Here is a 14738-nt window from a genome sequence, read left to right as displayed (position 1 = left end):
GAGGACAGGAGTAACCCAGAGCTCAAAGCTTGCTGCATCACAGCTTTCTCCAAGGACCGCCATGTTAAGGGGGGTGTTGGACCCAGTAAGGAATAGAATGCTAATCAATTTCACTCAGTGATTGTTTACTGTCATCAACAAACTCACCAGTTAGCATCCAGCTGCAAAATCTTCGTGGTGAAGCTGAGAAGGCAGAGTGTGATTTTCAGCCATGAGTTTGAGCTTGCCACACCAGTGGGGAAAAAGCTCTGCTCTGAAATACAAATGGAACAAATTTTCTGGAGAAGGTATGAACGTTGTCCCATCCAAAGCTGTTCCTGCAGTCAGCCTGACCGAGCCACGCTTTAATGTGAGCACACTGCGAAAATAGAGGGGAACTGAAGATCTTGTCTCTTCCTCCTCTAGGAAATTGCAAACTTCCATTTCTTTAATCTAATCATTTGCAGGCGGGAATATTTTCTCTAGAAAAACCAATATAAGAGGGCTGAAAGGTCAGATGGGATAATATGTAATCCGTGGTGATAAGGGCTGTTTACAGAATTATTAATCAAACACAAAAGGGAACAGATAGTAACATTTTTTATTAAATATTACAGTGGATCAAAAAGTACAAAATATCTTTTGCCTGCTATGTGATTGGGAAACTATTGGCACATAATACAGTATCAAAAGCATTAATAAGTACAATTTGGAAAACATACAAAAATTGAGTGTTTATAGTTGGCTCAGCTTTATTTCTGGTAGTGTTTAAACTAACACAAAGGTTACTCAATAACCTTTTAAATGGGAAACTATATAATATTACTGGGCCATTTTTATATATACAAATCATCACCTTACAGAGCATATAGGCTACATAACTTGAATCACAAAAAGTATACAATATTTACAACAAAAGAAAGTTAAAAAAGTATAAACAGCTAGTAGAGTATGCTGCCATTATTAGAACATATTTAAAACTATGGGTCCGGGGGAGGAGGGCGGGAAGAGGAAGAGAACAAGTGAAGTATCGACCACATTTACAGCAAACACCACTGTTAAGTGCTCATGTAACAGTTCTCACGTTGCGGGCCTTGCACCACGGCAGGAATTCCTGTTTCTCACTAAAATCGTGATGACTGGGTGAGCACTGCACAGGAGGACAGTGTGGGAAGGAGCATCCTGGCAGCCCTGGGAGCACAGCAGCATAGGTGGCACAGCCCTCCTGGCCCGCAGCCACCACATGCTGCCAAGCCAGCTTGTCCTGAGCCGCAACAGGCGACTTCCCAGGCCCTGGCACACCAGGGAAATGGCTCATGCAGCCAGGCCAACTTGCAAAATGTCCTCACTCACTCACCTACTCCCTTGCTGGGAGTGTGCTGCACTGACAGCCAGGTGCTACTGTGGATCCACTTGGTGAAGGCAGGCCCAGCCCACAGCCAGAAGGCACATGAGCTGCAGCTGTTGGGCCGTTACCTCATCATCTCACAACCTTTAGCATCCCTAATGAATGCTGGACATAGTGCGTTCGGCTTGCAACATTTCTTGCAACTGGTTCTTGGTAAATAGGTTTATGACTCTATTGCCAATTAGATTCCACAGTTTCCTTTACAAACCTATCAATAACAATGGTTTGATTGCACAAAGAGAGGCTTGTGCAATTTCATTCAATAATAAAGTCCCTTGAACTCAAACAATACAAACAAAGTCCCATTTAAGACATTAAAAAAAAAGTCTTTCAGCCAATGGAGAATTCAACAGCCTTTTGAAAGACTTCCAAGATTTATCTTAAGAGTTCTTAAACAAACAACGCACCCCTTCTGCTGGGGCCTTATGCTACCATTTCTTCTCATTTGTCCCAATGTCTCACCCAGCACACACAAGCCTCCCTCCTAGGAGGGGTCTGGGCAGGTCTCCTTCCGGGGAGACAAGGCCCTCCCTCCCCGCTCTCCTCCCCAGCCCTGCTCCGCGTTTGCTCTGCTTCACAAAGGCTACGACCAAACTCCAACCTGACGTAACCAAAGGGAAAGCGGACACTGCATAAACAAATGCACGAACTCAGGACACAGATTTAACCAAAACAAGAAAGAGAAATGCTTGCTTTGCCAAACATACTCCAATTTGTGTTTGCTGTAGATTCTCATATTCTCTCCTCGTCCCCCTGCCCTCCTTCCTCCCACCCATCCCCAAACCCCTGATTCTCACAATTCAGACCTAGTGCAACTTTACTAGAGATGTCCTCGACATTATGGCCTCTGCCCAGCTGAGCCTGCGGTTCTGTTCCTGTAAGATCCGTGGAGCAGCAGGATGCTCTGCAGTGGCACATCCATGTTCTAAGTTCTACTAGTCTGTTTATTGATCAATTAAATATAGTTTTACCACAGGAATATAAAGTATTGAATTGAAGAAGCTGGATCTTTAACAGTAGACGAGTATATTATTCTGGATTCCACCTTTGGATATTAACTATGATACATTATATATTGTATTTGGCTTCGTATCACGGGAAAATTTAATGACATGCCTAGCATGCAAAGTGTTTCTTAGTAGTTTCCATGTTTGTTTTCACATCAATTATGCTGTCTCTGAACAGTAAACTGAGATGGTCTGAATCGCAACCAATTTTCACATTGTAAAAAGCCTCTAAGCCACACTCCTCTATCAATGTCTACACTCAGCTACATGGTGGTGACGTCCTTCAGTGTGAACATGCAGCCACAGGATAGCTCTTTCATTACCAAACCCAGCCTGTGCTCGGCTCTCACTTTCTGGCAGATGCCCAGGGAGGGATGTGGTCCCCATGGTGGTGCCAGGACCATCCCAACAGTCACATGGCTCCTTTGCCACCTCAAGTGCCAGCTGTGCCCAATGGCAGGGCATCTGCTCATCTGCTGCATGACCCCTACCCATCCCACCAAGCCCTGCCCATGGCATAGGACCTGCACACCCCCAGTTCAAACCAGCACAAACTCCTGTCCTAATTTGCTGAAATTCTTGCCATTCTTTCAAATCATAAATCTGTCTTCTGGACTCCTCTGCCATCTGCCATCTTGTGTCAGTGAGGTTTAGTTTTCCAGATTGGTTCTCTGGTACACAGGAGGGTTTCACAGCCTAGGTAAGCTAAGTGCGACTTATTGACAAATTCACGGACCACAATATGGGAAAGCAAAGCTCAGCGGGAGGGAAAAGCAGCACGAGCCACCACAACAACATGAAGAGAGTGGGAAGTGCTCAGCACCTGCAGGGTCGGACCATAGGGAAAGGAACCTTGTTTGCACCCTTGCACCATAATATTACCTATAGTATGTTTATATCCATTAAGATGAATCTGAACCAGTTGCTTCAGTTTGTAAACAGTAAACATTACCACAAAAATGAAAAAAAAACACTGCTCAGAAGTATGAAGAAGCTGGAAAAATTAAAACATAAAAAAATTAGGACAGCCACAGCCTTTTAAAAAAGTTGCAGGTAAAATGATATTGTTTAATTTAAAAAAATAATCAAGAAAAGAAAACAAAAAAGAAAAAAACCCAAAAAACAAAACAAGAAACAAACATAAAGAGTACAGAATATATCGGACAAACAAAACTATATAAATTATGGTGACCAAATGTGACATTGGTAGTTTATGAAGTGGATATGTACAGTCAAATTAATCAGTGTTTACCCTTCTGTTCTAATAGTGTTAAAATGAAAAATCTATTGCCGTTTTACTATACATTGCATTGATTGAATCTTTAAAAGTCAGGAAAAGTTACCCAAAACAGCACATCCACCGATCGTGTGGGTTCTCGGCCCTCTTCTCCTCGCCAAGTTCATCTCGAGTCCTCGACTCGTTTGCAGCAACACTCGACCTCTGGTCCTCGGCTCAATGAAAAGCAAATGCAAACGTCGCCTCTCATTTCAGTGAGCTCAGGACTGGGCCTGCATTTCCACGGCTCCCTTTGAACATTTGCTCTTACCATACACAAGTACTTTCAGAAAACACATATGCAAAATCCAAAGAATTTTTGAGTGTGTGTGTTGTTGTTGTTTTGCCAGGGCAGGGGTGAGGGGAGAGGGGACTGGCATGGAGCCAGAATTAAAGAAGTAGTCCTGTCTCGATCACAATCCAAAGCTTTCCGCCACGTGGGATATGACGGCATCCTGGCTTACAGCAATACAGATCTGCAAGATATCATCACAGCGGGAGGAATGTCGCTAACTGAACTGTTCTCCTCAGACTTTTTTTTTTGTGAGTGAGGGGATTTACAGTTTTGTGCTGGGATGTACAGAGGACAGCTGGGAAGGTGGGAATGCAGCTTGAGGGTTTATAGCAGCTAACGGATAAATGCTGTTATGCAAAAGGTCACCGTACGAGCTTCCTACAGGTGTTGCTGCAGCTAAGTGTCTATACAGTTGCTGAGAATTTGCAGGGGATGTGAGGAATTGTCTCTGCACCATGAGGGAATGGAGAGCCAAAGGTTGCATTAGTGGGGAGAGCACGGTCTGATTTTTCAAGTACTGTAAAGGATGGGAATACCCAGGCGGGAGGCGATTGTTCAGCCCTGTGCACAGGGTTCCTGGATACAAGCCTGGGAAGATTGGGGCTGAGAGGGGAAATTTGTGGCTCTCCAGAACGCTGCCTGAATGCAGGCTGTGTAGCGACTTGCTGCCTTCCCCCTCCACATCGGGAACCTTTTCTTTCACTGAGGTCTCCTTTGGTAAGTGCAGAGGAGAGACAGCTCGGACTTTTTTTTCTGAAATGACTTTGTCCAATTCCTCCAGGCCTCGCTTCAAAGGCCGAGCAGCTCCGATGTTTTGAGGGCTCATTCTGCAGCCAATGATAGGATGCACCATCCCCTCCATCTTCCTCAGGTTCTCCAGCCTCTGTGCCTGCTTCCCAGACCTGTGGAGTAACTCACTGTGTTTTTTAGGGGCAGTCATGGCCATGGGGGACACGCGGCAAGCTTTGGGGTTACAGTCTAGGCTCACCGCCTGGCTGCTCGCAGCCTGGAACAGGGAGATACCTTTGCCTTCTTGCTGGGCCATAGATGAATGAGAGAGACTGGAGCCAGGAGCCTTTGCAGTCTGTTTGTGTATGCTCTTTGGAAGACTCAAATCTGTTGGCTGATCATCTGAGGAGGCTTCCACTGCCGCCTTTTTTTCTTGCTGATGCAAAGATGGGTGATAATTTAAATTTAGTTTTTCTTGGTGTTTGTGTTGAGTAAAAGTAGAAATATTTTCAGACTCTCTGAACATGTCCCGGGGGAGGTACTTTGATGTCTGTTCATTATTAAGGTGGTGTTCCGTGTGCCTATAAAGGTTGTGCAGATGAGGTGATGAATAAAAATCTGCCAAGAAACTGGGCACACGGGAGTGCTGCAGTGCCCTTTTCTCATTCATTTTATCTTTGCAGTCCTGCATATCTGTCTTCGGTACGTACGACTCAGCAAGAGAACTGAGGTGATGTTGTGAAAAATCACAGCGCTGAGGATCCACTTTATTTAGCATGTCATGTTTAAAAACATCATTAATTGATTTCCTTTCTTCCTTGGATTTAAAACTCTGCACGTGTTGTATGACTGATGGCCTATTAATTGCTATGGGATCAGAATTAAGGACGTGGGGACCTTGTGATAGGCTTGATGACAGTTCATCTCTGCTGTTCAATTTCTTTTTGCTAATCAAAGGTGGAGGAGAACCGTAAGGATAGCTACATGATAAGGTTGCCCCACTGACCTGTGACAGCAGCTTTTTCTTTGCCAGGGGTGACATAATGCCTGGATTACCCTTTGAGTAGAGTAGTGGTGTGTAACCAAAAGAGGAGTCGTCGCTCATGGACCCAGGCAGCTCTTTCTCCTTGAACATGTCAAAGTTCTGGACCACCAGTACTTTGGGTGCTTGCTTCAGTGCGTTGTGGATGTCTTCGTTTCCCAGCTGATCTACTTTCACTGTGCAGTTTGCAATGTAATCAGCCATCTCTGGCAATTTATCATCTTCCATATCACTTTGAGTGGGCAGCTGGACTGGGAAAGTCGAGAAGGGCATTTCTGAAGGTTCGTTTTCTAAGCTCTCAGTAAAAGCTTTGTGTATCCTTCGTTCTGGCTTTGTGTCTTCCAGAGTATCTGCTGAGGAGTGCAGTCGTTTTGTGACAGTGGTATCCAGCATGGTATCTTCATCCGGGGGCACAGATATACTTGAGAAAGATGACGAATGAGGAACTTCCTCCTTGGTTTTCTCACTGCTTGAACTGTTTTCTGTCATGTCTGTCTTTTCCACTGGCAGTGGCTGAGCTGTCTCTGGCAAAAGAGGTGGAGGGCCTTGACTAGGTTGTTTCGTCTCTCCTACTATAGGATGTTCTGTGAAATTTTTCTGGTCTGCTGATTCTTGATCCTTCTCTTGTTCTGATGAAACCTAATAAAATGATTCAATAGACAGTTGTGAGAATGCTGTACATTTTGGCAGACTGTTCAGAAGAACATATACAGTACACTGCTTGCTACTGCTAGAGATGTACTTGTCAATCACCTTGTTGGAATGCAAGAGCTTGAATACCAGGTATTGGAGTCAAACAAAGAAACATACCTCCTAGAAATACAGTATTGCTGCCAGTGTCATAATAAGGCATTTCAAAGCAGCAGATGTTTGTAGCCTGACTAGAGGCACCAGTGGCTTCACCACTAAACGCTGAGGTTAGTCTTTTAAAATTAATTAGGCAAATGCAGGAGAGCAGATTTTGTAACACAAACAAAAAGGCTATTAAGATTTTTCGCACTAGCCAACTTCACCTATGAGAACTACACACATCCAAACATTTTTTCTTACATGAAGCTGAAAATGCAGGCTCTCTAGCATTGTTCTTAAAATTCAGTGATCACAGAGGAGATCATTCACACCCAGTTCTGCATTAAAGTGTGAAAATGACAGAAATGGCATACTAGGAATCCCTATTGTAGGCAGCAAATCACTGCTGCAGCTTAACTAGGACACACATTTTTTTATTAACGGATTAAAATGAAGTTGTCAACATTCCGTAAGTGCGTGTGCACGCTATTACAAACATAGCTTTTATATGTTACCGTCAACGGGACTGCAGCTCTTTCTGCTTCACCATTAATATAGCTTGTGTTCACAATTCACACTATTCATCCCATTATGTTGCTGGCTGAACTGTGACCCACAGAGGTCATCAGAGCGTCCCATCTGTGATCCAGTTGACTGACAGCCTTTTTCAAAACTGCTCTCATTCTCTTCTGACACGTCAAGGTATAAGACAGTCATAAAACAGCAGCATTGTGTGAACCCTTTATTATTATTGTTTTCTTTCTTTCTTAGTTGTAAAGATAAGACACATCAAGAAAGTTATTATCTAAATGCTGCTCTACAGTCTATCACAGGAGTGAGGGACCAGAGAAAGTCCTAACAAATCTAATCATCTCAGAGATTTATTTCTTCACAGCTGCTTTTAAATATTCCTGTGTATTTGGCTGGTCTATTAGTTGCAGTGTCCATTAGTCATCGTAACTTCTTCTTTTTAAACTAATAGCTGTCTTTTGCAGTCCAAATACCATCATTAGGTCCTTTACAAAGTACTATCCCTAAGTCTCTTGAGCTTATAAAATTACAGGAAAATACCACACAGATGAGCAAAGCAGGGATGAAAAAAAAAGAGAAATGATATTTAATAACTGCACATTCTGCTCTTTGTTTCTGTTAAGCAACATTTTGATTGAAGTTTCAGCTATTGTGGGGAAATGTGCATTCTAAGGCTAATAGCATTTTGTCTGGTATCTTGTTACAGAGACGATGTCATTGCAATGGCAGGAAAAGAGAGAAGAGCACAAAGACAAATGCAATCGTAATAAATTAAAGTTATATTCTCTCTCCCTGCATATTTCTTGTGCTGCGTGATTTGAACGTGCAATAGAGAAGACTGCTCTTTCGTAGCTTGGTTATCCGTTAGCCCATAGCTACGGCCTGCTCTGAAGCCACATGCAGGAATGGTGTAAATGGTGGCTTGGCTGAGGCCATGCCTACACATCCACACGCAATGATAAAGGCTCCCTGTGAACAACACGCTGCCACTGCTGTCTGGCAGGAGGCCTGCAACAACTACGGAATCTGTGCTGGGTGAGAGGGAATGGTTTTAAACTAAGACAGGGAAGGTTTAGGTTGAGATATTAGGAGGAAGTTTTTCACTCAGAGGGTGGTGATGCACTGGAATAGGTTGCCCAAGGAGGTTGTGAATGCCCCGTCCCTGGAGGCAATCAAGGCCAGGCTGGATGTGGCTCTGGGCAGCCTGGTCTGCTGGTTGGCGACCCTGCAGATAGCAGAGGGGTTGAAACTAGATGATCTTTGAGGCCTTTTTCAGCCCAGGCCACTCTATGATTCTGTGTGAGGCCTTCCAGCAGGCCACAGCAGATTGGAGGCTGCTCCACCCTGAAAGACTGGATGATGCCTTAGGCACAGAGCTCCATCTGCAGAGGAGCACTGATGAGCACCCACGCAGGGGGGAAGTGTCCACCCCTACAGGCCTCCTCACTTCTCTGCTTCGTGCAACCATCCATACAGTGACCTGTGTGAAGGATGCAGTTTTTAATTGCCTGCCCTGATTAAACAGGAGCAGGAACCATCATCCACCCTAGAGATGAGAGATTCATTCTTCTTTAAAAGGTACTATTTTACAGTGGGAAACTGCCACATTTGTGTATTTTTATTGTCTCAGCTCGGCTCCTTATGCTTCCGATAACTGCAGCTCTAAGAACTCTTCCTGCAAACCACATACAAAAATAACTGCAGTTTAAGCAGCAGGAAGTTTGAGATAGGGAACAACAAAAGCAAGGAAATTCAAAGTTAAGGCTGATGCTCTGTTGCTGGCTTGTTATGCTGTGCTTAACTGTGGCAGTACCAACAGTATGTAAGTTATCTTGCTGATCTAAGACCCCAGAGTAAACAAGTGGGCACAAAGGAATGACAGGGGAAGGGAGCACAAGCCTTAGCTTTGCATTTCCTTGCTTTGGGCAATTTGTGTTGCAATGTTCCACTGACTTAAGGAGGTTATATGCACTTCAGGTATTTGCAATCAGAAGCAGAGGAGTTTTCCCCCAGCAGTGTTCTCTGCTTTAAAATTACAGTGCAGGAGAAAATAAAAATCCCTCTCTGTAGAGTGCTCTTACATTTGACATTAAAGATGCTGTTGATCAAGGCAATTGAAAACAAATTCCGGTTTAGACCTTAGGTGACATTCTTCAGTGTAAGCACAACTTAAAATGGTAGTGGGACATGAAAATCAGAATATTCTGTTCTTGTAACAACATGCAAATTCTCTAATGCATCCATGCTTACTGGTTCTGTGATTTTTTTAAGCAACAAGGAGGAGGGTTGTTGGTAGTTGACTCAATACTGATTTCAAACTGGTTTAGAAACAGGACTTATGTACCTGCCAGACAGCAATGAAGGCAAGGGAGCAGCCGTACTCTGCCGGGCATGTCATGTGTTTCAACATTCTTTAAATACTTACTTTCACTGCAACACCTTGAAGGCTGCTGCGATCTGGCAGACTGAGACAGAAAAAGCAACATCTTATGTATTTAGTTGTGTGCAAGGAGCTTCAAGGTCTCACTTACGCAAGGTGCAAGAGGACATAGTTAGAGTGGCTCAAATGGGCAAAAGACATGCTTAAGAAACACTGGAGCAAAATGCCCATTGGTTTTATAGCACTAAGCAACACATGAAACTTACCCTTAATCTGCAGACAAGTATGAATTCCACTCTAAAGATCTATCTTTCATGGGCTGTGAACACAAAATTGGAGCTGTCCCATGAGCACACATAATGTGATTCTATGTGGAAACCAGGATCTGCCCACGTGAAGCAGGTTAGCAGCATCTCTGCTGAAAACCATCTGTGGTACATGAGAGACTTCAGTCTCAGTTAAAGCTTGGCAGGTGTTTGCTCAAAATTTGACCTTTGAGTCTAAAGAGAAATTTAGTGATAAAAATCCTGAGGAGTGATATGTTTTCTGATGGATATGTGCATGCATCTGTAAGTGCAGAAGGGCTAATCCAGATGTTACTACTATAAAGACCAGCTATACCCAGTTACCACAACATTATCAGCAATATTAGAGGCTCCCGCACCCTATACTTAAGATTAGGAAATAACTGTGGTAGTTGTGTGGTTTCCTTTTGGCAGATGCTGATCTTTTCGTGGTGACCACTGTGTAACACAATGAGCAGAAATGATACTCGTTGTATCTAGAGCTTGGTCTTCTGCCATCACTCCTAAGCAATACGGAGCTAACTGGTGGCTGTTTGTAACCCTGCAAAATCACAACAGAGACAGTACCACACCAACTGAATTTCTACTGCTGAGCAAACTCAAAGGCCAACTGCTCGGGATTCTCCAGTTTAAATTATGTATTTTATCACTGAATTTTGATTGATTAAAACTGCACATTTTTAATTGAAAAGTTGAAAAGCAGGGAAGCAACCAACCTCAGATGCATCTTGGGGTTTCTGTGCATTATCTTTCTCCTTCTTGCTCTTTTGGTTTTCATTTTTGATGCGTTTTGTTCCAGACACTTTTGTTTTCGCATCGCCCTCCTGGGAACTGTTATCCTGTTTTCGAGGTTTCACTGGAGGCAGTGGCTTATCTTCCTCTCCTTTAATAAATCTTTCATACGGCAGGATTAATCTAGGGGATTAAGGAACAAATAATTGATCAGGTTTTGCTTTTCTAGCAAAGAATAAAATGTATCTACTGTGAGCAGTTTACTTAATAAATCTATTTTCTTCCGTGGCATAAAAGCATCACTGTAAACTCTGTATCTACAAATCCAAGTATGATAAATCAATTTATTTGGCAAGATTACCGTGTGGCATAAATTGAGTGGAGTTGGCGTGTATCAGTTGTCAGTAAGGCTGTAGTGGTTCACGCAGCCACACCAATTTGTACAGATGAGGATAAGAGCCACTATGTTTTAGACTGATTAAAAAAACACACAACCATTTATTTTTATTTTTTCTCCCTACCTTAAAAGCATGCAGCAAACCCCAAGGAAACACCTCCAAAGCCACAGCCAACCTGATAACAGCTATACAATTTCCAGGCTGGAGGTTCCCCCGAGTACAAGGATAAATGCCAGAAACTGGGTGGAAGACATCCGAGTACGGAAACCTGCAACAGCAGGCACAGCACACAGCGTGGTGCAGTGCCAGCCCAACCTGACCCTTCCAAACACACCCTCAAAGGGTGACAGTCACCACGGTCCCTGCCTTCCCAAATGAGTCTTTTCTTTTAAAGAGTTAAAAGTGAAAGAATTTTGAGCAGTGGAACCTTCCTCCACGAAGCGTACAAAATCGCTTTAAAGAATAGAAAGAAACACAAACAGAAAATATCCTCCCCCAAAAGCATCAAACACTCTGAGTTTTAATCTATCTGTTTTCCCTTTGCTATTCTTCATCTGAAAGGAAAAATAACTGATATAATTAAAAGGGATGGATTGCATTACAATCTCAGTTTCAACTTCAGTGATTAAAGTTTTTATAATGCATTTGGTATGATTAATGACTCACTGTGGGATTAATACAAGACTGAGACTTTAAAAATATGAACTTTAATACAGCAAACATAATTTGTTTTTTTTTTTTTTTAAGACAAGTTGACTCTGCGAGGAAAATGTACTTTGCTTATAAACAACATAAATCTGTTCAAATACCAGGAATCCTTAATTATCTTTAATCTAGGACTCCAAGGCAGAAACCTCTTTGGTTCAGATATTCGTTTGTTATCCTAGAATCAGCTCCTAAGCATGCAATTTTGATTTACATACTTAGATGTTCAAACACAGTTTGGGCTTAAGAGAGCAGAAATTAGATTGCTTGTGATCATAATATTTTACATTTTAATAAAATACAACATAAATTATGTTAAAATATAAACCTAATTTATGCTATATTAGAAACAAAATTCATTAACTGAGCATGCTCTGACATGGTATGTGCAAAGAGGCGTGAATAATACTTTCTAGCCCTGAATTTGGCAGGGCTCCAGTAATGAAGCTAAGCAGAGCCCACAGGGAATATTCATCTTCAGATCCCATTACAAACTGAGTTTAAACATGTTACAGCTGCTAAAACTGGAAACTGCTCCCTCTATGCAAACTTAGCAAAATAATATGTAGTTGCCAAATACCTGTTTCCCACTGTAATATTACAGTTAATGTTTATATAATAAAAAGCATAACTAAGCAGAATCAGAAAAAAATAATCTTGTTCATACTTGAGGCTGCTGAATTTCACTCACAAAGCACAAATATTCGTGCAAGCACTGGATATCTCCCTGTGCTGCACAGAGCGCTTCGGACTTGACTCGAGGCGAGGCTGGGCTTCACACAGGGCAACACTGATGTCGCTCTGCCATGTGTTAAATATTTAAACTCGCTTTTAATAAAAACACGTTTTATGACAATACTTGTTAGCGCTGCGAGGCGACTGTTTGGCTTTGTTTTGTTTCCATAGGAACACGTTGCCCGTTACAAATCCCCACCTCCCCTCAACAGGCCCTCAGAGCGTCCAAGTGCTGTGCAAGCAGGCGCCATGGCCCACTGGTGTGCCTTGCTGCAAGGAGGGCAAGTGGTTGTGGCCCAGTGGTGGGCCTTGCTGCAAAGATGGCACATGTGGGGCTCCAGGCACAGCTGGGTCTGGGCTGCAGCAATGGCGAGCACTTGCACGCCTCCCAGTCGGCCTCCCAGAGCTCCTCCTCCTTGTGGTGCACCTCACCAGAACTCATTAGCTTTGGTGCTAATTAGCAACTGTGCCTTAAAATTTCCTTTTCTTATCCTGAGTTCACGTGGGAGTACAACATTTTCATTTTAGTTATTTTTCACTGAGCTCAGCAGTTGGCAGTACGACAGCAGTAAAAATACATTTCACATCGCCGGTCAAAGGCCTGGAGCCAGCAGCAGGAAATCTGGAATTAAATGTTTCTTGTATCTGGAAGCAGGCATGACTAAGGTAAAACGGAACCAAAACACAAGGATGGCTTGTTGGAGGAGCTCTCCGCCTCGCTCCCAGCACACCGCCTGGCGCACGGAGCGCTGTGGGTGCGGGGGGCACGGGGGATCCCACGCAAGGCGGCACACGGAGCCCAACCGCACGAGAACGCTCTGCGTGTTGAGACTTCCGCTGGTTACAATTTTCACTGAGTGTTTTTTCAGTTATCCTGTCATGGTACAACACAATTACCCACAGGATATGATCTTATCATTTGATTATTAGAAGCTTTTATAGCACAGGAGTAATAAAGCTAAGGCAGCTCTCAGAACGGTTAGAGCTCCGGCTCACATGCCATTACCGCTCGCTGCACAGCCAAGTTAAGGTCAATATTGCCCAACGCAGGAAGAATGTGATCTGCTATTATCCAAATAGCTTAGCAGAATGTGACATGTCTGAAACGAACGCAGGATTTTTGTCAAATATTTGCAGCGCAGGTAAGATTTAATCAATCTTTGCACAAGGAAAGGAAAGACGGGGCTCACAAAAATGCGCCTCGACACCTCAAACGTGCTCTGCTCAGAAACAACACCCGCACTGTCAGCGCTTTGGACGGGGCTGTCTTCGGCGGTGGGGGGAGTATCAAAGTACTCATGGAGGAGGAAAGGGGGGCCGTTCTGTGGTCGAAAGAATATTTACTTGTAAAGCCTGCGAGGAGACCAAATAAAAGGGTCTTTATCATGATCAAGACTCCAATATTAAGATTAATAAAATGTATTATTTATAAGTCAATTAACATAAATAGAATATGTAAGCACTAGTGTATTAAAAAATCTTTCCACAGGCAGCAGATTTTTAGCAGCATGAGGGGTTTTTTTTGTTTTTTTTTTTTTCCTGGAATAATACAAGAATAACATTTTCCAGCCAAGAGCAGAAACAGTAGGGGAGTCTTTGCTATCACAGAGCTTCTTATTAAATTCAGTCGCTGTGAAAAGCGAGCCTTTTTTTTTTTTTAAATAAAGACAACTTAAAATCAATACAAGTTAGATTAACAAATCAGTACTATACTAATCCTGATTTATTACAATCGGCAATATTAAGTTTAATCACGTATAAACTGCTACTCAAAAAAAGATTTTGCTTTACTAAGTCCTGAATTAAATAATGGTGCAGTGTACTGAGTTTTCAGATCTGCATCATCTGATATTATGAAAAATTCAATGTACTTCTCTGCAGCAGATGTCAGAGGTCAGCAAATCTATTACAGTAATGTAAGTAATCTGGCTTTCTGCCAACGTTTTTTTAAAAAACACTGAAGCAGATAATTTTATATTTACAAATTCTAAAATCCTCCAGAGACTGAATATCTTTCCCAACAAAAAGCAGAAACTTCACATTAGAGAAATGTATTTCACAGTATATCAAACATGTCTTCATCATTAGCATTTCATAAAAAGAAAAAAAAGTCCTTAATCTTTATTAGTCAACATTTTTTTTCCCCCAGCTACAGAAATAACAATACAAGATCTAATCTGAGCCAATAACCACTACATTTTCATGCATTGATTATAAAGAATGAATGACTTTTTTGGCCCAACTCTGCTTCAGGTAACACATGAGAGCACATCTATTTATAGACATGATAAAAAAAAGTAGTTAGAATAATGCAAAGGATCTGACCAACCCAGAAAGAGGAAGGAAATTAAATGTTAAGGCTGCCAGTTTCCTCTCTAATTCTCCCCACTGTGCGTGGATATTACGGGGTGCTCCGGCCAGGGAGAA

The 14738-nt window shown here is 42.6% G+C and overlaps 1 protein-coding gene across 1 annotated transcript in view; it reads right to left on the bottom strand.

Moving 5' to 3' along the window:
* Nucleotides 1–561: 561 nt before the first annotated feature.
* The window catches only part of ARID5B (AT-rich interaction domain 5B), a 29145-nt gene continuing 14968 nt past the window's right edge, over nucleotides 562–14738 (bottom strand). The window contains exons 3-4 of the mRNA XM_010714251.3: nucleotides 10458–10656; nucleotides 562–6375 (exon numbers count right to left, since the gene is read on the bottom strand). Of these exons, the coding sequence (XP_010712553.1) occupies nucleotides 4228–6375; nucleotides 10458–10656 (2347 nt within the window). The 3' untranslated portion in view covers nucleotides 562–4227. The remainder of the gene's footprint in view (nucleotides 6376–10457; nucleotides 10657–14738) is intronic.

Source organism: Meleagris gallopavo, chromosome 8 (genome assembly GCF_000146605.3).
Source record: "Meleagris gallopavo isolate NT-WF06-2002-E0010 breed Aviagen turkey brand Nicholas breeding stock chromosome 8, Turkey_5.1, whole genome shotgun sequence".
Lineage (NCBI taxonomy): Eukaryota > Metazoa > Chordata > Aves > Galliformes > Phasianidae > Meleagris > Meleagris gallopavo.
This window is presented reverse-complemented; position numbering and strand designations above follow the sequence as displayed.